Below are 22,642 nucleotides of genomic sequence, written 5' to 3' on the forward strand. Positions count from 1 at the left end.
GGCACTTAAGGCTTAGGCTTAGATTCAGCCCCTGGAAGAAAAGTAACCTCTGGGAGATCTTGACTTTGCTATTTTAGTTCCGAAAAGAGCACAATAGATATATATATATATTTTTTTTTTTCGGGCAGAGTTAATGTATAAATGATATAGAAATAGAGAAAAAAATTGAAGTGTCTTTTATCATAATATACTCCTTCATAATAGGGATGTGCCTGTTCAAAGAGTTTCTGAAATATTTAACGGTATTTCATTATGTTCTGTTGCTGTGCTGAAGACAAATATTCCATTTTATGATATTATCATTGAATATTTTGATATGAGAATATTCCCATAAGTATTCTCATGGGATGTACCTTGCTTACTTTCGTGATATTTACCATCTAAAAGCTTTTTTATATAATATAAAAGTAGAAGTGAGCTTTGTGTGCTTCCTGTTTCTTATTTATGTTGAAGTTGTTTAAGTGTGATTACATTGTGCACCCACTGTGAGGATTCCGATAAGCTATTTTGTTGGGGAAAAAGAAAATTTAAGTTATTTTAAGAGCATAATTTCTCATTGCACTTGTTTGAAGTGGTAACATAAGAACGAATTCAAGATGATATGTAGCTGCCCTGATTTTATTGTAACAGGCATTGAGAGAAAAGTTGAATGAGAGGCAAAGAATTTTCTTTAAAATCCTTAAGATTTACAACAAAAAGAGAGAAATTAAAAACAGTATCTTTATTAAATTTATATCAGAATTGAGAACATTTTAGGTGTTTGTAAAATGTCTTTTGATTCTACTTTAATGGGATGAATATATGTCCTTCAGTTTCCAAATATATTTACCCACCTTTTAGCACCTATCTTGTATTTATTTTTATTATAACGTTTTATAATTTGAATGTCTTTTTTAAAAAAAGTAAAAGCCATACACAAGGATAAAAATATATTTAAATTCTTAATTGCATAGGTATCTTAGATGGCTAGGTTTAAGATATTAATTAATTAAAGCCATGAAGCAAGATTTTTAAGTTTTCACTTAATATTCTTTTAAACTGTATTATTCTGTACCAGGGAAAAACAGCTCTCTTATACATCTAACAAAAGAACATATATTAGGAATACTTCTTAGCCCAAATATCTCGATTTTACACGATCTGGCCTGGCAATGAGTCATTTTAGATGGAAGGAGACTTGTGATATGGGAAGAAAGGTAAGACTTTTCCTATTTTGTGACAATGACGTGTTTCCTTTTCTGGGTCTATGTTTCTTAAGGGCACACTTATTTTCTCTTCTGAGTGGAACAGGGACTGATGTATTTCCATCCTGTGCAGTTTCAGGACCATGGTTGATCCTGGGATCAGAAGAGGGATCCATCACCCCTTGAGCTTCACCTGCTCCCTGCTCATTGTGGGAATGTGCTGTGTGTCTCCTTTCTTCTGTCATAGCCAGACAGACCTACTGGCTCTTAACCAAGCTGATCCTCAGTGCTGGGAATCCTCCTCAGTGCTCCTCCTGGAAATGCGAAAGCCTCGCATTTCCAACACTGTGTCGGGCTTCTGGGATTTCATGATCTACCTGAAGACATCTGAGAACTTGAAGCATGGAGCACTGTTTTGGGATCTGGCTCAACTCTTCTGGGACATCTATGTGGACTGTGTCCTCTCCAGGAACCATGGCTTAGGAAGGAGGCAGTTGTCTGTAAAGGAAGAGAAAATCTCAGCAGCACAGCCACAGCACGCAGGGAATAAACAAGGTGGTTAGCCCCGGCTCCCATGTCTTTTAAAAGGGTCAATCAAGTATGAATGTGCTGAATTGTGAGGAAGGGGGAAATGGCTTTAAGGGACAAATGCCACAAATATTCTTTTCAAGAGCACAGAAGTAATAGAAAGATAGATAGCACTTTCTTTTGCATTTCACAATAACTATTTAGATGATCATATTGTCACTATCCTCATAGCTCATGTGAACACTAAGGAGAAAGAATAAGAAGGGCAAATAAGGAAAAGCATGATTCCTCAAATACAGGGCAAAGGTTCAAAGGTATGCCCAAGATCAACACTATTTTATCACTAGCTGAAACATTGGTATTGATATTTACTTGCTGTGGAATTGGGAAAACTTGAATATAAGCCTGGGGAATATTTGTAGCACATGAATTCTTGCCCCCTTTAAATTGGAAAACAAAACAAAACATTGCTTTCATGTTAGTGGAGGGGCTCTTTGAGAGGTACTTAGTTGATTAGGAGAAAAAAAATCAACTGGCATGCAGATTCACTCCTTTTTTTTAGTGAATTTCAGATAAATAGTTAACTTCTATCAAATAATTAACTTTTAGTAACTTCCCAAAAGTTTACAAATTTTCACCAAAGTAAATATTGCATTCAAATACAGTCTTCTCTAGGGGTATAGAAGTAATATCCTTTATAAAATTGGAATGAAGGTGAGTGAGATTCTGTCAATAAGTGAGCAAAGAGATGCCTGAGTTCTATTCATTTTTTGTTGTTGTTCAATTTTTGGTATCACTTCAGCCATTAAGCTTTCAAGCATCGCAGCAAGTATAGTTTAGGTAGTAGTAACTCTTTTAGAATTATTTATGTACCAATGGAAACTGGAGTATAAATAATTTTTACATTTGTAAAAAAATTGTCATTTATGCCTTTGATATATGACATATATTCCTAAATAATTAAAATAATGATTAATAGGTATGATTTTAGGACTACCTTTTCCTAAGATATTGAAAATTTTAGAGATCAAGTTTGTTTTAACCTCAGTAATTAAAAATCCTCATGACTTGCTGCCACACAAAACCAGATAATCCACTGCTATTATTTATAAATAAGTTTATTGTTTTGATAAGTGTAATTATAACTTAAACTAACTTCAGTTTTCACAGGCTATATTCTCTCTTCAGCTTTGATACTAAAGTAGAAATACAGATGAAATGCTTGAAGCATTGGTTGCTGCCATTAAAAAAATATTTTTAGTTGTAGACAGACGCAATACCATTTATTTATTTATTTATTTATTTATTTATATGTGGTACTGAGGATCGATCCCAGGGCCTCACACATACTAGGCAAGTGTTCTACTACAGAGCCACAACCCAAGTCCATGGTTGCCACTATTTTTAAAATATTTTGAACAGAGGCTGCTCAGGTGTCAGAATAAGTAAGGACTACATATTCTCTTCTGTATGGTGGAGGGTGATCTGTAGGGATTTTTCTCTCATTTTTATCACTTAGCTGTTGTGCTCAAAAAATCACAACTATATTTTGTATTTTGTACTCACCTTGAATAGCTCAGAGAAATGTCTAAAGAAAACATTTGTGTTCTCAATATGAGAATAATTATATGTATGTAGACATGTTTATACACACACACACACCCACACCACACACACACAGAGACACACACACACAATTCTCCATCTCCAGCCATAGAAGCCAGTTCCTTTATCTCACTACAAAGTTGCTATTGAGTCAGATGGTTTCAAACTTTAGGAACTGTTGCTTTGCAAGTAGCCAAGTAATAGGAGTGAGCATTTCTCTTTGTTGAAGTTATTTTAATGTTTGGTACAAACAATTGTTTGCAGATCAGGAAACAAGACTTTCCATTTGGTTGGCAGAACCACAGTCAAAGAGGGTCTCAGGTCAAGGAGATACATGTCCAGAAGTTAAAAAGTTACAGGAACATTGAGATTTCCTTTCAAGAGGCTTGATTAAATCTCTAGTGGCTCAACTGGGCTCTGGATGTACCTGCATGGATCTTCTAATAATTTTTCCTTTTGTCTCGGGGCGGGGGATAATATGCTACCATGTTTGGACGAAGGTTTGAAGAGGTATTTTTCTGTATATTTCTCAGGGAAATCATATCATCAGGGCAGAAGAGAAGAAGAATAAAATAAATGTGTACATAATATACAAATAGGTTTTTGCTATTTTGATGACTTTAAATCAAATAGTTTAGATCCACTTACAAAATCTTAGTATGAATCATGCTTTGCTAAAAATATGTAACTTGCCATTTTCCATTTGACTAAATCATATTTGCTAATATTATATCAATAAATTTGAAAACAAAAGATACCAAATACCTAGGTAACCTTGGGGAAATTAATTTATGCATCTGGTACTTTGTTTTTTCATCAATTAGGTAATCTCTGACATACCTTCAAGTTCTCTGTTCTAATGTTATGTAATCCTATAAAAAATGAATATATGAAAGAAACTAATGTAACTCTGGAAAGAATCTAGAAGAGCTTTACCCAAAGGAGAGTTGACTGAGCTGGGTGATAACCTGGACACTGTGGCTATTTACAATGAAAAGTAGAAACAGAGGAGGCTCAGAAATGAGAATTCTAGAAATTCTAAGGGTTAGAGATAGCATTATGAGAAAATACCCTAAAAGTTATTGTTATTTAGTCTAGAAAGATGTTGACTAACAATTGAATGGTGGAACATATAAAGGGAATATAAAGAGGACATACCTAGGCTTAAGCACTAAATTCTGAGAGGAGAAAAAAGGAGAGAGAGGGAGAAGGAAAGAGAGAGATTGATTCATTTAGGCCAAGAGTACACCGATAATTCCCAAAGAGTAAGCTACAGTTTAGGGTAACTCACACAGTAGTAAAGACTTCCATTCAAATGAAGAGATTTTGAAGTATAACCTTGTTCATGTCAAAAATGATGGCCTCTTCCTTCAACAAACCTTGCTCTGTCACTAATAAGGACAGAAAAAAATTAGCTTCTGGGGCCTGGCAGTCTGAATGTTCTAAAAAATTTGCTATTCTTTGTTTTTCTTGTGATGAAAAATGAAAATTTAGATTTATCAACTAATGATGTTGCAATTGGTGTCAAATTAGCTGACAAATATTCAGTGCTTATTTTTTGAACACTAAACACAAGTGTTTAGTGGAACATAGATGGATCCACAGTGTTTGACTTCCTTCTTTGCTCTCTCCAAGAAATTTCCTAAGCAGCATATTCAGCAATTCTTTACCTAGAAATTTACTCTAAGAAACATCCAGAGGTTCAAGTTCTTTGCTGCACTGTGATTTATAGTAACAGGAAACCTGGAGATAATCTAAACCCCCACAATAGAGTGATCGTTAAATAAATTATGGTATAAAGCATGTGTATAAAACTACCTCAGAAAGATTATACTGTGTGTGATTTAAAATGTTTTATTTATATTTTTACAGGAAATATTATATAAAGACCATTTTAACTTTTTAATCAGAAAAATAATGCATAGTAATTGACAAGAGAAAATGTTTTTATAATTTACATCATTCATATTATATAGGTAAACTGCATAGGACACAAAACTTTTCATAAATATAAATTTATTATATATGAAATAACTTTATATAGAATTTTGATAGAAGAATGGAAGAAATGTCTACTTTCCTTTTTAAAAAACAACTTACTGATATTTAATTCAACTGAAAATCATTTGGTGACCTTTAGTTTTTTTTTCTGCTTTCAGGTGCATATTCTCAGCTCCTAAGAGTCCCTTTCCTAAAGAAGAAAGAGTTGATTGAAGATTGGATAAGCATGTATATGCGCAGGAGTGGGTCTAGATTCGTTGGAAAAGTAAACCTGGAAATAAAGAGAAAATAAATCTAACCTTAGAGCTAACTCATGCCTTGGAATTAAACAGTGCATACATATTTTTTCTTAAATATTGATCACTTATTTATTTTAATTGGTGAAAATGTCCAGAGATAAAAATTAATATGAAAATTAAATAATACTTAAAGCTTCGTTCTTTTAGGCTGCTAGCATATTCCTTCAAACAGTGATTACTGCCAGAACATTTAAGAGTTAACCTCCGAAGATGACGTGAGGATTGGAAGACTATACTCTGTATTAATTTGATAATTTGTCTGGGGATGTTTGACATTGTTAATGGACTGGGGATGCCATACATTTAACTTGAATACATTGCATGAATTCCAAGCCATTTACCACTGAATTGCTTGTGCACTGGCATAAAAGGAACTGTGTTTATTAATTGCTAGTTACCACAATCTGTGATACTACACTTTGAGAAAATATTTTTGAATACTGAATGAAGCAACGAATAAAATGAAACAAAAAACTGGAGGAATAAAGCATTCTTCTAATGGAAACAAAATTAATAAATGCTCTGGACCAAGTAATGTTTTGGAGTCTCTTTATCTCAATATTTAATGTTTCCACTAAAGATACCCAAACTCTGATAAAATAGCATAAGTATCAATTATCTCCCAATTACATATGTGCTATTTGATGAAATATTAAAACTGTATAAGTGGCTATAGTTTGCACTGAAAAGCAAAACACACTTAAACAGAATTATAAGAGAAAAACATATAAATAATTTTTCCTAGCAAAATGACCAGGCCTGAATGAGATTCATAGCAGTGAAGTCCAATTAGCAAATTGACTTGCGTTCCAGACATAAGGCTATTTTTATCTCTAATTATTCCCATGTTTCCAACCATTCTCTCATAACCAATGATGGAGAGCCAGTTTGAATTTCAGATATGTTAGCTATTCTCTTGATATTTTCAAATCCAAATTATTTTCAGGTCTGAATAAAATCTCAATAAATGTTTCACTGAAGCCTTTGGGACCCTCCTAAAGCTAGAAATCTTATCTAAAGGGTTATTATCAGAAGACAAAGTTTCATCTGAGGATTAGCCAAATCCTAATAATGGGGGAAGAAGTCCAGCCTCAGGGTTTGGCTGACTGGGAGAATGAGAATATTAAAAACCTGTTGTGAGGGGAATGGGAAAATAAACAAGGAGAGAAATGAATTACAGTAGATGGGGTAGAGAGAGAAGATGGGAGGGGAGGGGAGGGGGGATAGTAGAGGATAGGAAAGGTAGCAGAATACAACAGTCACTAATATGGCATTATGTAAAAATGTGGATGTGTAACCGACGTGATTCTGCAATCTGCATTTGGGGTAAAAATTGGGAGTTCATAACCCACTTGAATCTAATGTATGAAATATGATATGTCAAGAGCTTTGTAATGTTGTGAACAACCAATAAAAAAAATTTAAAAAAAACTGCCACTCTTTGGCTACCATTTTTACATAGATTCATCATTTGCTTTCATACTCTTTTCTCTAATGCCTTTCATCCTGCTCTTCAAAACCATCTGATAAACTCATCACCTCTTTTAAATCAGTAAATAGATACCACTCTTGGAGAATGCCAACAGCAGTTGGCAATATTTTCTGTAAAGAGTAGGGGTTGTTGGCTTTCCTGTGTCTATTGCAATTAATCAGGTCTACCTTGGTAGAATAAAAGAAACTATGATACATAATAAAAGAGCATGGTTATTTTTCAATAGAACTTGGTTTATGGACACCATCATTTAAATCCATATACTCTCCAGGTGTCCTTTTCAACCACTTATAAAATGTAATACCCACTCTTAGCTCACAGCCTGTTCAAAGTAGGCAGTGGGCAGGATTTGGCCCACAGGCTGTGGTTTGCTGAACCATCATGCTTTATGGCATATTATCCCATGTATAAGGAGCACTAAGGGTTGAAGAAAGAAGAGTGAATATGTCAAATGACAATACCAAAACAAAGATGTATAATAGGCTGGGAAACAAACATAAAAATTAGGATGAGATTGAACAGGGATAAATTCATCTTAATCCTATCCAACTGGACATTATTTTACTCTGTAAACAGTACTAGGAATTATAGAGCACACATACACACACATATGTATACATACACATATATGTATATCTATAATCTCTCTGAGTGTAATATGGACCACAGGTTTTGAATAGAATCCTAATAATTTATATTGAGAGCGATTAGAGATCAGTGATTGGATTGTAGGCTCAGGAGCTGGGTTCAAATATCAACTTCAAGTACCAGCCAAATGATTTTGCCTAAGTTATTAAATGTCTTTGTGCTCCATTTAAAAAAAATAAAATGACATATCAGCTTTCTAGGTCTGTTGTAAGGATTAAATGAGTTAGTACATATAAAGTGTTTAAAGCTAAGTGTTGTATCAGTAAAAAAAAATTGTTAGCTCCTACTTTGGATATTGAGTTAAGCATATCTATAATCTAGTTCAACACACAGAGAAAGGACACACAGGTGCTTTGGTGAAACTCATGAGATGGAGGTTTTGAAAACATTCACATAAGTCTTCTGAGATACTTTTTTATTTATAAACAATTATAGGAAATAATAGAGACATTTGTATATTCATCTAATTTCGCCCAATGGGAACATCTTGCATAACTATAGGTCAGTATCACAAGCAGGAAGCTGACATCGATGCAACCCAAGGAATCTATTCAGATTTCACTTGTCTTATAAGCACTCCTGTGTGTGTGTGTGTGTAGTTCTTTGTCATACCAGTTCCCAAGAAGGAGCATCCAGATGGAGAATTAGATCATCAATCACTAATTTGAATGATATGTGAAGAAGATGCATTCATTGACATAGATCACACATTTGACTATTACTACCAAAATATCCAAAGAATGACCTTGTGACAGAAACTCCACACACCTGGATTCAATTTATTTTTCATTTACTCTTCACCTCATGGCCTTACTCTAAAGAAGATCCATTAAAAAGGAGATTCAAAATAGGATTTCTCTTCTTTAGAGTTTACACCAATTATTGAGAGAGAGGTAGAAAACTTAATTTTCTTAATTCAGATTTTGAAAACGCATTTTGTCATCACACCTGGGGGCCTTTGAGTCTGGACTCCTTTTCATTTGAGGTTGGGCAAAGTGATTTGATCCACAAGGGCAGAGAAAGCCCTGCACACCTGCTCAGCTTTTCCATATAGGCCCATGTTCACTGAAGACTGTGGCCCTGAAATCAAGAAACAGGAGAGTCTTTCAGAGAAACCTACTTATAGGTTCTTAAGCTGATCTGGATAAAGCTTTTGCATATAGATGATATGGAACCCATCTTTCCTCAATTCCTGCAAACAATGCCTTTTCTCTAAGTTATAAGGCAAATTAGATGGCTGTATTAATCATGATCAATACCACTAATCCAAAGAAGTTGTAGGTTCTTAAGATACATTTTCCCATGGCACAAATCTGAGGTGCCAGAAAGTCCACTCCAGACAAGTGTCTTGCAATCTCTGTACAATCAGAATCACCTGAAGAGTGTTAAAACAGAATGCTGGACCCATCCCCAGAGATGTTACTTGGTCTGTTGGGGATAAGGCAGAGAATATGTATCTGTAATAAGTTTTCAGGTGATACTGATACAGCTAAGGTTTGAGGTACTCACCCGATATCAGTTATAAAAGGGATTGTGCTACAGCTGAGTTCTACAAGACCTTTAAAGAAGAACTAATACCAGTACTCTTCAATTTATTTCAGGAAATAGAAAAAGAGGGAGCACTTCAAACTCATTCTATGAGGCCAATATTACCTGATTCCAAAACGAGGCAAAGACACATCAAAGAAAGAAAACCTCAGATCAATATCTTTAATGAATATACATGCAAAAATTCTCAATAAAATTCTGGCAAATCAAATACAAAAAACATATCAAAACAATAGTGTCCCATGATCAAATGGGGTTCATCCACATATGTGATTGGTTCCACATACAGAAATCAGTAAATGTAATTCTTATTGAATTAATATTGTCAAAATGACCATACTACCAAAAGCATTATACAAATTTAATGCAATTCCAATCAAAATCCCAATGACATTCCTCATAGAAACAGAAAAAACAATTTTGAAATTCATTTGGAAAAATAAGAGATCCTGAATGGCCAAAGCAATCCTTAGCAAGAAGAGTGAAGCAAGTGGCATCACAACACCAGACCTTAAACTATACTACAGAGCAATAGTAACAAAAATGGCATGGTATTGGCACCAAAACAGACTGGTAGACCAATGGTACAGAATAGAAGACACAGAGACTAACCCACATAGTACAGTTATCTTATATTAGACAAAACATGCATTGGAGAAAAGATGGCCTCTTCAACAAATGGTGCTGGGTAAACTGGAAATCCATGTGCAACAAAATGAAATTAAATCCCATGAAAGAAAGTCCACTCCAGAGGAGTGTCTTGCAAACTCTGTACAATCAGAGTTGCAAACTCTGTACAATCTCTCTCCATGCACAAAACTCAACTCAAAATGGATCAAGGACCTTGGAATTAAACCAGAGACCCTGCATCTAATAGAAGGAAAAATAGGCCCAAATCTCCATCATATTGGATTAGTCCCCTACTTCCTTAATAAGACTCCTGCAGTGCAAGGATTAAAATCAAGAATTAATAAATGGGATGGATTCAAACTAAACCACATCAATGTTTATTGCAGCACAATTCACAATAGTTAAACTGTGGAACCAACATAGATGCCCTTCAGTAGATGAATGAGTGAAGAAAATGTGGTGTATATACACAATGGAATATTACTCAGCAATAAAAGAGAATGAAATCATAGCATTTGCAAGTAAATGGATGGAGCTGGAGAATATAATGCTAAGGGAAGTTAGCCATCCCCCGCCAAGAAAACAAATGCCGAATGTTTTCTCTGATACAAGGAGGCTAATTCATGGTGGGGTTGAGAGGGGGAGCATGGGAAGATTAGATGAACCCTAGATAGGGCAAAGGGGAGGGAGGGAAAGGGAGGGAGCAAGGGGGTAAAAAAGATGATGGAATGAGATGGACATCATTACCCTAAGTACATGTATGAAGACTCGAATGGTGTGAATATACTTTGAATACAACCAGAGATTTGAAAAATTGTGCTCTATGTGTGTAATACGAGTTGTAATGCATTCTGCTGTCATATATAATAAATTAGAATAAAAAATTTAAAAAGGAGATTGTGCTATAAAAAGATCTACAATTTGGTGGTTATCAATCAAAGTTTTAATGTGCGTAATCTTTAAACTAAGATCTCTTCATAGTTTAAATATACAAAATACAAATATACAAAAAAGAATACCGCTTACACATAAGCACAAGGAAATATAAGGATATTCACCAAAGCCTTTGTGATCATGAAAAGCTGAAAGTAATTTGATTATACATCACTAAATATAGTATACTCATACTATGAGATGCTACATAGAATTTTAAAAAATGACATTGTTCAATGTCACTAAGCAAGCAGGAAAAAAGCAAAAGTATAGAATAATCTGACTTATGATGAAAAAGTAAGGACATGTACATATGCAGTTAAAAACATGTGAAGGAAAACTTATTAAACCTCTAGTAAAAAGGTGGGAGAAGTGGAGGACATGAAGATGAATTAATTTTTAGAAAATTGTGCATTGTGGCATCTTAATTTACCAAAAATGTAATATTGTATTATTTGTGTAACTGGTAAAAAATAAAATAACAAGAATTGAAAGCACAGAAAGGCTTATTTTGTTAGTTACATACTTTTCAGGTACCTGTAGCTCCATCTGTGCTATTTTGCATTGAACATTCAGGAGGAGAGAACTTATACCATTCTTCTGCATCTATTCTCTAACACTGCTCCAGAGCTACAAGGACCTTGAATAAATCATATTTCATGGCCTGACTAAAAATCTTTGTTCAGAGGCAAACTTATTTTAAGACATTGCCTCTCAGCCCACAGTGATCAAACCTTAAATACAGCAATAAAGAAATAAGGGAGTATAGTCCTTTTCATCTTTTCATGAATGAGAGCTTTTCCTGTTACTTTTTTTTTTAAGCTTAAATCCCTTGTAATGTTACAGGAAAAAAAAAGCCAAAGATATGCACCTAGTACATAATATGTTACTTGGCATACTCTGGGGACTCAACATGTATAAGGACTAAATTAATATAGCATATAGGTAAATGCCTAAGGAGATGTTAATTGACAGTCCAGAGAAAATCACAATGTAATTTAAATTAACAATTAATTTAAATATAATTTAAAAGCCTATCTGGTCCCTGAATAAATTAAAGATGTGAGAGAAGGCTATTAGAATGTTGGATGTAGAGATTTGAAAGTATTAAGTTGTGTAGTCTATGAGTAGTTTCCTAGGCAATTGAAATACTGAACGCATGTCTTTCTTACAACAATCATTAATTAAGCAAATCAATATTCATTAGATATCTACTTGTGCTAAGACCTCTTCCTTGAGATGCAGATTATATATGTTGATTGCCTCTCTGACAATTCATTTAGAAAGGTCTCAGGCAATTCACACCTAATATGTTAAAAACAGAACACCTGATTTTTCTGACCCCCTGTCAGTCTTCACAGTGTTCCCTGTTGTAATAAAATATCACCATCTATCCAGACTAACACCATTACCCTGCGGTAGGCTCTTTCCTGGTCTGTTATCCCACTTGCCCTTCTCCAAGCTACTCTCCACATAATGCCAGGATGTCTTAAAAATAGAAACCTATGCCGTGAATGCCAAGCAGCAAGCATAGTGCTTGGCACAGAGTAGATTATTGACGAATATTTGTTAAGTGAATAAATGAGTGATTTAATGACGAACCAACTAGGTATATTTTCTGCTGGATCTCTTCCTTTACTCATCAAAATTTACTTAGATTTTTTTTTTGTGTGTGTGTGTGTATAATGATAGAGAAGATAGAATAAAAGATATATGTCCATTAAGTTTCCAATAAACACTGCTTGGGCTCCCAGTCATCATTTGAGGTTATCTTCAAACAGATTAGATAAAGATACAATGTTGAACTTTTCTCTCCTGAGTTTGCTAAGACATTCTTTTTTATTTCCCCATAATTTGCTAAATTTGAAACTTCATTTTCTATTCATTTAAAATAATAATTCATAATGATGGTTCCAGATAAGGAAGAAAGGAAAAGGGCATAAGCCACATCCCTGACCTTACCTGTGCCCTCATATATATAAAATTATGTCATCTGCAAACAGAGATCATTTTATTTCTTTTTTGATTTGAATAGTTTTTATTTTGTTTCCTTGTTTGATTGCTCTGGCTATGACTTCCAGCACTATGTCTCACAGAAGTGGTGAGCATGGGCATCTTTGCTTTGTTCTTGATCTTAAAGGAAATGTTTTCAAATTTTCACCTTCAGCATGAAGTTAGCTGTGGGTTTTCATATATAGACTATATTCCATTGAAATAATTTCTCTCTCTACCTAGTTTATTGAGAATTTTTATCACGATAGAGTTGAATTTTTCAAATGCTTTCTTCTATATCTATGAAACAAACCATGTGATTGGTATCCTTTATTCTGGAATGTACAGTATCATATTTATTGATTTGCAAAAACTAAAACATCCTTGAATCTCAAGGAAAATTCCCACTTGCTCATGGTGTATGAACCTGTTAATATGCTGTTGAATTCAATGTTCTAATATTGTGTTGAGTATTTTTACATATATTATTACCAGAGAAGTTAGCCTGCAGTTCTTTTCTTGTAGAGTTTTTAATTTGTGTTGGCAACAGGGTAATACTGACCTCATAAAATTATTTTTGAAGTATTCCCTGTCCCTCAATTTTTTTGGAAGAATTTAAAAGTATAAACATTAATTTTTCTTTAAATATTCGCTAAAATTTACTAGTAAAGTCATCTGGTCCTGGGCTTTTCTTTTTTAGTAATTCAAATTTTCTGTTTCATCATAACTAAGTCTTAGTAGGTTGTATGTTTCTGGAAATCATCTATTTCTTCTAGATTATCCAGTTTGTCAGTGTATGATTGTTCATAGTAATAATCATGATCCTTTTTATTTCTGTGGTATTAATTATGTCTTTATCATTTATGATTTTATTAATTTGATTTTTTCTTTTAGTTAGTTTAGCTAAAGTTTTATCACATTATTGATCTTCTAAAAAATCAAGTCAGCTTTTTTTCCCCTATTGTTTTTTATATTTTATTTATTTTTGTTCCAATCATTGTTTCCTTCCTTATGCTAACTTTGGGCTAACTCCTGCGCTTTTCCACACTGTGATCCTTCCTCTTCTTCTTCCTCTTCCTTTGCTTTCTTTACCTTCATTTCCTCCTAATCCTCCTCCACCTCCTCCTCCTTTTTCTTCAGTACTGGGGATGGAACTCAGAGCCTCATGCATGGTAGGAAGTGTTTGTCCCCTGAAGGTAGGTTTTTGTTACTAGAAGATTCCTTTTTAGGACTATATTTTCTGTATCCCACAAGCTTTGGTATGCTTGCTGTGTTTTTGTTTTCATTTTCTTGAAATAGTTTTCTACTCTGCTTTTTGATCATTCGTGTATCTTCATGAATTTTTTTCTTCCATTATTAATTTCTACTCTCATTATGTTGTGGTTGGAAAAGATATTAGATCTGACTTTAGGCTTCTTAAATTTGTTAAGACTTGTTTTCTGACAACAGGTGACCTATCCTAGATAATGTTCCATGTGCACTTGAGAAGAACATATATTATCTTGCCGTTGAGTGAAATATTCTGCATGTCTCTTAGGTTCATTTGGTTTATAGTGTTGTTCAAGTCCACTGTTTTCTTATTGACTTTATGTCTGGATGTTCCATACATTATTGAAAGAAGAGTATTGAACCCTCTTAAAATTATTGAATTACTGTGTATTTCTTTCTTAAGTTCTGTCAATGATTGCTGTATGTATTTAGGTACTCTGATGTAAAGTACACATATTAATTGAATTATTATGCATTCCTTAGGAATTGACAATTTTATCATTATGTGTCTTTTTTTTTCTCTTGTGTCAGTTTTTGACCTAAGGTCTATTTTGAATCATATGAGGATAGCCACTCTTGATGTCATTTGGGTTCTTTTTAATGGAATATCTTTTTCTATCCCTTTACTTTCAGTCTTAAATATAAAGTAGGTTATTTGTAGACATTACAGAGCTGGGTCTCTTTTTTATTTGTTTATTTTTTAAATCCTTTCAGCAATTCTATGTATTTTGTTTGGAAACTTTAATTCATTTATAATTAAAGTGATTATTGGAGAGGAAGTTCTGCTTTGCCATTTTGTTAGTTTTCTATCTTACAGCTCTTTTATTTCCTTTTCCTATCCTATCATCTTCCTTTCTTTTCAGTTTTTTTTTTGGATACTGTGGTTTATTTTACTTTGTATATTTTCTCTGTGGGTTTTGTTGTGTGTGCTTACCAAGAGATTTCCATCAAACATCTTGCAGTTATAAAAGTCTTTTTTTAGCTGATAACAACTTCAATTGCATAGAAAAACTCTTTACTTTTAATTGCTGCACATATTTTATGTTACTGGAAAAGTCACACCTTTTAATATTGTATATCATAAACATTTTTTAGTTATAATTATTTGTAATACTTTTGCTTTAACTTTTGCATTGAAATTGAAAGTGATTTATACATCACTGTTTCAGTATCATGGTATTTTTGTCTCAAACATATTTACCTGCCCCCCCCCAATTCCCTATTTTTCTCATCTGAATGGATGATTTCAAATACTCTGAGTTGGCTGATTCTTTCTTCTGCTTGATTCTAGTTTGCTGTCTAACTCTTGTACTGAAATTTTCATTTAAGTTATTGAATTTTTTCAGTGCCAAGATTTCTATTCGGTCTTTTTAAAGCTTCAATCTCTGTTGAAATTGTCATTTTGTTCTTCTTCTCTTCAGCTCATAAACATCATCATAATGGTTATTTTGAATTCTCTGTCAAGTAATTCATATATCTCTGTTTCATAAGGGTCCTTTTCTGGAGCATTCTCATTCCTTTGTTTGTACCATATTCCCATGCTCCTTCACTTTTCTTTACTCTGTATTTGTATATATACAGTAGAAAAAATAGCCACTTCTAGGTCAGGGACTCTAATGCATACTCTTCATGTCTTTTCATACAGAAGAGGATCCTCAGCAATCAGTCTACTCAGAAATTTTGGGAGCTTCTCAAGTCTTCATATTAGTTGCAACTGCTACCTTTGTTCTTAGCAACTCTCAGGCCTCTAGTGTGTGAGAGGTACTATCAGTATTCTGAGACAGGCAATGCAAAATCTGGTCCCTAAGAGAGTCCCCAGAAGTAGTAGAATGATGGATGCATAGTCCAACTATTTCTCTCCTGAGTAAAAAGATGAGATTTAAGTATTATTAGCCTGCATGCTTTGCACTCAGCCTTGAGGAGGAGCTATTCCAGGTGCTTTCATGCTGGTCTAAACCGCCATCTTTGTTCTTAAACCATGCTCTCCTAATTCTGCCACCCTCCTCCTCTGTCTTTCCTCCTCATGACTGAAATACACAGTGACAAATATATTGCAAAAATAGATGAGATAGAAACAAAATAATTTAGTACATGTACACAGGAAATTTCACTCTCAGATGGAAAGCAGACAGTTTAATAAAACAGAAGCAAAGAGTACTAAACCGTATTTCAAATCTTTCTTTCTTCCTTTCTTTCTTTCTTTGCTGAGAATCAAACCCAATGCTCCACACATGCTAGGCAAGAACTCTACCACTGAGCCACAACCCGAGCCCACAAATCTACTTTCTTTACTGTAAGTTTTTAACAAATTTATTTCCTATTGATTTTCAATCCAACATTCAGAATTTAAAGAGGTTCAGGGACCTCTTTACACATAACTGTCTCTTTTCATTATGCTCTCATCATCTTTGAAGTCCTTTTATCTTAGATCTTAATGCTGAATGACTCTATTCAATTAATGTCAAACGATTGCCCAAAAATCATCATAAGGTTTACTTTTTAATCCTATTAAGCCTTTAATTATCATGAAGTTCATCTCAATAACCAAGATACAGTAACTTCTTAGTGAAGCTGTAATCCAAAAGGGCAGTCAACTACTGGGATAATCACCACAATGGGTGAATATATCAATACTTCATCTGAGTCAATCTTAGAATGTTATAAATGTAACTATTTCTAATTTGTCCAACAATTTTCTAATTTAAAGAAATCAAACAGTAAAGATATCAAAACTTCCTGCTATTATCTAATGTTTCCACGATAAAAATAGAGTAAATAAAGGTAGCCATTACCTCAATTTAGCTCATTTCATTTTCCACATTTTCACTACACTTCTGTCTTTGAGTAAGTTTGGTGTAATCTTGGCAAGCATGTATAGATTATGTAGAATGAATGAAGTATAGTTTTATAATAGAAATTGCCAATGGCTAATTGGAATTGAAAACAGGATTATATTCAATACCAGACTGAATAAGGATCCTAGCTTAAGTAGAAATATTTGAGTGATGAGTGACAGTACAAAACAGTAGCCATGAAGGTTAACATGTTTATACTGCAAGTTTAGAGGTCTCAAAAAAATACCGCTAATACAAAAGAAATAGACTTTGTAGTCTATAAATTTAAATCTTAAAAGTTAGTATTTGTCAAATCATCACAAAGTAGTGAGTCCTATAATAACAAAAGGACAAGCATTTTCTGCTAATATCATAAGCATGTTTATAGAACATGCTTCCTATAAAACATCTATATTCTATCGAGATTGTAAGTGGAAACAGATGAATTTGTTGAGATTTTTAAATATTTTCTACAAGATTGGATAATACTAATTACATATTGATACATTCTCACAATACCTGAATTTAGAAATATATATTTACTCATGATTTTCCTTTAATGATATAATTATGTATGTATAGATAGATATATTTATATAGAGACCTTGATAAATCACTTAAAATATGCACAAATCCTTTACCTTCAGATAGTAAACTGGGGAAATGTTGAGATATTATCTTCCAAAAAGAAGTAGTAAACCTAGTATTATAAATATAAAATGTATATTATAATAACTACATTTGTGAGAGCTGATCCAACACAATGTTTTAGTAATCAACAGTTTTCATCAGCTTTTTTGGAGAAACATAAAAACAAAAAAGAAGATGTCAAATACTAAAATCCTTTTCTGTAAAGTCCAATATTTATGTGAAAATTTTCAAGAAAAAGGTCAAGTGGATATTGACTTTGCTTTGAATGCTCATAATGACCCCAAGTATATTTAGATGGAAATACCATGGGTGGAATTTTTTGTTGGCTTAAGAACCAGGCACAAGGAGTTCTCATCTTGTCTTTGTCTCAGGCAGACTGAGCATGCTCTGATATCACTGTGAACTCATTTCCTCTAATACTAAGATTATAACTCCAACTCCATTTACTGTAGAGCTTTTGAAAATCACCAAATAATTAGCTCATTGACTTGACTTTACCAAGTATAAAACTGATGTTATCATGTGCTTAATATATAGTTCTCCAGCTGTCGTGAGCTGAATTGTGTCCCCTCATCCATAAAATTTATATTGAAGTCAACCCCAAAACCTCAGATTGTGACTGACTGTATATGGAGACAGGGTCTTTAAAGAGTTAATTAAGTTAAAATGAGGTCATTAGGATAGGCCCCAGTCCAATATGACTGTTATCTTTATAACAAGGGAAAATTTGGACTTAAACACATGCTGAGGGGACACTACATAGAGACACAGGTGGAAGACGGTCATCAACAGGGTAAGGAGAGAGGCCTGGGGGGTGGGGGACAGTGCTGCTGATACCTTGATCATGAACTTCTAGCCTCCAGGACTGTGAGAAAATCAATTTCTTTCTTCCTTTTCTTTCTTTCTTTTTTTCCTTATTTTTATTTTTCTTTTTTGTTTAAGTCACCTACTAGTTTGTGGTACTTTGTTATAAAAACTCTGAAAAACTAATAAACCAACTCAGAAACTGCTGTGTGTGGTGCTGGGATTGAACCCAGAGCCTCATAAATGCTAAGCAGAAGCTCTTCCACTGAACCACACTCCAACCCCCAAATCAGAAATATTTTGCGAACATTCATACATGAGAATGTTATGCTTCGTTTTACCATGAGTCTTTAGATAAATCCTCCACCATACGAGAGTTTAGACTTTTTCAAAAGTATATATGTTCTCCCTAGATTTAAGATAATGTTACTCCAAAGCAGAAGAAATAACTATGTAAAGGGTTTCTTAAAAGGCTTTCAGAATTTAGCAATGGATCACAGCTTATGAAGGAGATTATAATGATCAAGCTTCTTCTAATTTAGAAAGTTAATCAATTCTTCTTCAGAAAGACAACAACATTATTATCCCCATTTTAAAATCATGATACGAGGCTGCACAGGTATATATGATTTAAGGCTGATACTAATAAGTGCTATTAGATACTAATAAGTGCTATAAGAAAATAATAAGAATTTATTTAATGCTTACTGTGTGCCAGGCACTGTTCTAAAATCTTGCATGATTTATCCCCTTTTATGTTCACAGTAATCCTATGAATTAGTCAACACTAGGAATCAAGTTCAGAGATGCTACTGATGTCCAAAAGACTCGGAATAATGTTACAGACTAGATAAACTACACCCATTGGTCTTATACTATAAAATCAAGTATTTTAATCTCTGGCCATTACTTTCTCTATTGATGGGGAAAACTTTACCTGGTGTCTTTTCTAGGTTGAAGGCATTCATGAATTTTGACAATAGTTCTTGGACTTCCTCTTCTTCCAGATCATCATTTCTCTCTTTGATGTTAGCCGTCTCTTTTCTTTCTGCAGGTACCAGAGCAGGTCTGTTTTTTTCAGGAGGAGAAATTTGGGGGTCTTGCTGTAGCAATCCCTCTTGACAGCTTGGTAGGGAGCTAAGGATTTCCTTGGGAATATTTTGGGCATAGCTTTGCAGTCTGGTGCTTTGCAGAAGAGTCTCTGATGATTCCAAATTTGGTAGAGCATTCTCTGCCTCTGCTTGACTTCCATTAACTATGGCAGGGTTAGGAAGAGGTTCCCATTCTGAACTATTCTCAGTGACATTCTCCATTTGAGAAAAATCACCTCTCTTCAGAGGCTTAACAGCTGAAAAATAGTCAACCCTGAACATTGTATTTTGATGGGAAGATACAGGATGGAGTGGCTGCAACATTGCCTAGGTAGAGAAAAATCTTATTTATGAAGAATTAAAGTTTATTTTACTTTTTTTCCCCAAAAGCATTAAATTTCAATCATCTAACAGGAGATGCTAAAACAACATTTCTTTTTCCTCTCTAAATATATTATTAATTATATTTTATGTTGTTAATTCAATATCAATCTATAACTCTTTCCAAGATTTGGAACAGCTCAGATTATAAAATTTCACAGGTAATAATCACAAGATTTGGGAGGTAAAATCTAGGTTCTAAAAAAATTCCTGGTTCTAAAAACATCATAAGGAATTTCTGAAAACATAAGCATATGTTGAATTGACATATAATTTAACAATAAACATAATCACAACAAAACATGCTCATCATGATCCGTGTAGTGGTTGTGTTGTGAGGGGTTCACAGAAAGCCAGAGGAATACAATCTAGGGATGTGCTCTATTTTAAGCACAGTTTTCAAAGTGTGGTTGGTCCATAGGCCCTAGAAATCCCTGAGACCCTTTTAGGGGTCTGTGAAGTAAAATTTTGCTCTTAATGATACTTCTGTGTTATTTGATGCTTGCACTGATAGTACAGAATTAATGATAAGTAAAGCTGTCAGTGTCTGAGCAGGAGTCAAGACAGCTTTACCACACAGAGCCAACGGGGGCTCTCTCAACATCATACACTACCTGATTAAAAATATAAATAAATAAAAAGTTCCATGTAAGAATACCTTTGATGGAATATAAAAAAATTCTTGATTTTAATAATAATAACCCTTGCCTTTTTAATATTGTGTGTGGTGAAATGAGAAGTGTACATAAAACATCTCAGATGCGTCATGCAGAATACAAAGGTTACCTCCTGGGCCAAAGAAGGATTGACAGACAGACTATGATTTTTCATATCTGGGTATCTGCAAATATTTTTTTTGTTCATAAAGGAACAAAATGAGAATGTCACTGCAAGGGACAAAAATGAACCGTATTTGTAGTCAATCATAATGGTAACTCTCGAGCAGAAGTTAGAAAAACTTGCATTTCTCACCATGACCTTGATAGCTTTATAATTTTCTGATGAAATTAGTGGTGATATTATATTAATGAGTGTGAATTTCTTTTGTATAATAAAATAGGTGAGCTTAGGAAGTTCAACATCAGTGAACCAACATTTTTCAAATGACCAATGTAGTTTGTTAACAAAATCATGCATGGGTAGACTAATCAAAGAACATACTAGAACATTGGGTTGTAATGAAACAGAGTATGAGATAGACATCATTTCAGATTCCATATTGCTCTGTGCTTTAAGAAACTATCATTTATTGTGTTTTGGTGTAGTACCAAAGAAAAGTATCCCCAGTTATGTGAAAACCTATGAAAATACTTTTTTCAAATGTAATCATATATGAGGTCAGATTTCTTCATAGGCTTTAACCAAAACCTGTTGCAACAGAGAGATGGCTAACCAGTTCTGATATTTCAGATATTTTTAATTAAGACATTGAAGAGATTTGTAAAAAAATATAAAATAATGCCATTCTGCTAGGCTTTAAAAAATTTAGGTTATTGTTTTAAAATGTTGCATTATTATTTTTATATGTTAACCAATTAATGAATATATTTTAAAGACATTCGTAGGTTTTAGATTTAATTATTATAAACAGCAACAGATATAACTCACAGAAACAAAAGCTTTTTGACATCCTCAAAGAATTTTAAGGATATATGAGGGATCCAGAAGATTTGAACCACCATTTGACCCAGTTATCTCATTCCTTGACATATACTCAAAGAACTTAATATCAGCATACTACTGTGATACGGCCACATCAATGTTTACAACAGCTCAATTCACAATAGCTAAGCTATGGAACCAACCTAAGTGCCCTTCAACAGATGAATCAATTAAAAAAAATGTGGTATACATACATAATGGAATATTACTCAGTAATAAAGAAGAATAAAATTATGGCATTTGCAGGTAAATGGATGGGACTGGAGACTATCATGCTAAGTAAAATAAGTCAATCCCCCAAAACCAAAGGCCTAATGTTCTCTCTGATATGCTGATGCTTACACACAAAAAAAAAAAGGGGGCAGGAAAGGAAGAATAGAAGTTCATTGGATTAGACAAAGGTGAATGAAGGAAGGGGGAGATGGGAATAGGAAAGACAGTAGAATGAATCAGACAGAACTTTCCTATGTTCATATATGAATACACAATCAGTGTAACTCCACATCATGTACAACCACAAAGATGGGAAGTTATACTCCATGTGTGTGTGATATGTCAAAATACATTCTACTGTCATGTGTAACTAAAAAGAACAAAAAAAATTGAAAAAGAACCAATTACTGTAAAGAACTGCTTTGCCCAGTTCTGTTGTTTATAGATGGTACCGACCCTACCTTCTTTCAACGCTGCAGTCTTTGAGAAGGGAAAGGATACAGAGTGGAGGGTGAAAGTGGAAGGAGGTTAAGGGATGGGGAGAAGAGGGCCTCTTCTCTTGAGGCTGACCATGTGAGGTGTTAAGCTTTGGGTTGCCTCTCTCCCTTGGCAGGAGGATCTCAGGTTAGACTTCAGGTGGTCCAGGTGGTCAGTGCCCCCCCCCCCCGCCCCCTCCATTCTCTACCTGTAGGTCCTGTCCCATCTGCTGTAGCCTGGTCCATAGACTCTCCTGATGGGTTGTAAGTGCATGAATCTTTGTTTCGAAACTGCAATTCTTTTCTTCCTGGTAGGTGTAGAATGCTTGCAACTTCTCTTTGTATTGGCTGAACTCTTGCTTAAGGACTCTGAAATGAGAAGAGTGGTTTGGAAGGGTGAG

At 34.0% G+C, this 22,642-nt stretch overlaps 2 protein-coding genes across 2 annotated transcripts in view; one reads left to right on the top strand and one right to left on the bottom strand.

Annotated features, from left to right (window-relative positions):
* Positions 1-1,327: 1,327 nt before the first annotated feature.
* On the top strand, positions 1,328-5,610 carry Fam237a (family with sequence similarity 237 member A). The gene is made up of 2 exons (XM_026394568.2): positions 1,328-1,739; positions 5,477-5,610. The coding sequence occupies exons 1-2, from the start codon at positions 1,328-1,330 to the stop codon at positions 5,608-5,610; spliced, it is 546 nt and encodes a 181-aa protein (XP_026250353.2).
* A 3,123-nt stretch (positions 5,611-8,733) lies between these two features.
* Positions 8,734-22,642, bottom strand: part of Dytn (dystrotelin) — a 64,431-nt gene continuing 50,522 nt past the window's right edge. Inside the window, exons 10-12 of the mRNA XM_026394610.2 lie at positions 22,451-22,610; positions 19,356-19,836; positions 8,734-8,837 (exon numbers count right to left, since the gene is read on the bottom strand). Coding sequence (XP_026250395.2) covers positions 8,734-8,837; positions 19,356-19,836; positions 22,451-22,610 — 745 coding nt within the window. The remainder of the gene's footprint in view (positions 8,838-19,355; positions 19,837-22,450; positions 22,611-22,642) is intronic.

Source organism: Urocitellus parryii, chromosome 1, assembly GCF_045843805.1.
Source record: "Urocitellus parryii isolate mUroPar1 chromosome 1, mUroPar1.hap1, whole genome shotgun sequence".
In the NCBI taxonomy this organism is placed as follows: domain Eukaryota; kingdom Metazoa; phylum Chordata; class Mammalia; order Rodentia; family Sciuridae; genus Urocitellus; species Urocitellus parryii.

What these genes read in the sequence shown, in the direction of transcription:
- Fam237a (XM_026394568.2), top strand. Translation starts at nt 1,328, where the DNA reads ATGGTTGATCCTGGGATCAGAAGAGGGATCCATCACCCCTTGAGCTTC. An exon ending in GCACGCAGGGAATAAACAAG is followed by an intron (nt 1,740 to 5,476) that starts GTGGTTAGCCCC and finishes TTCTGCTTTCAG; the next exon opens with GTGCATATTCTCAGCTCCTA.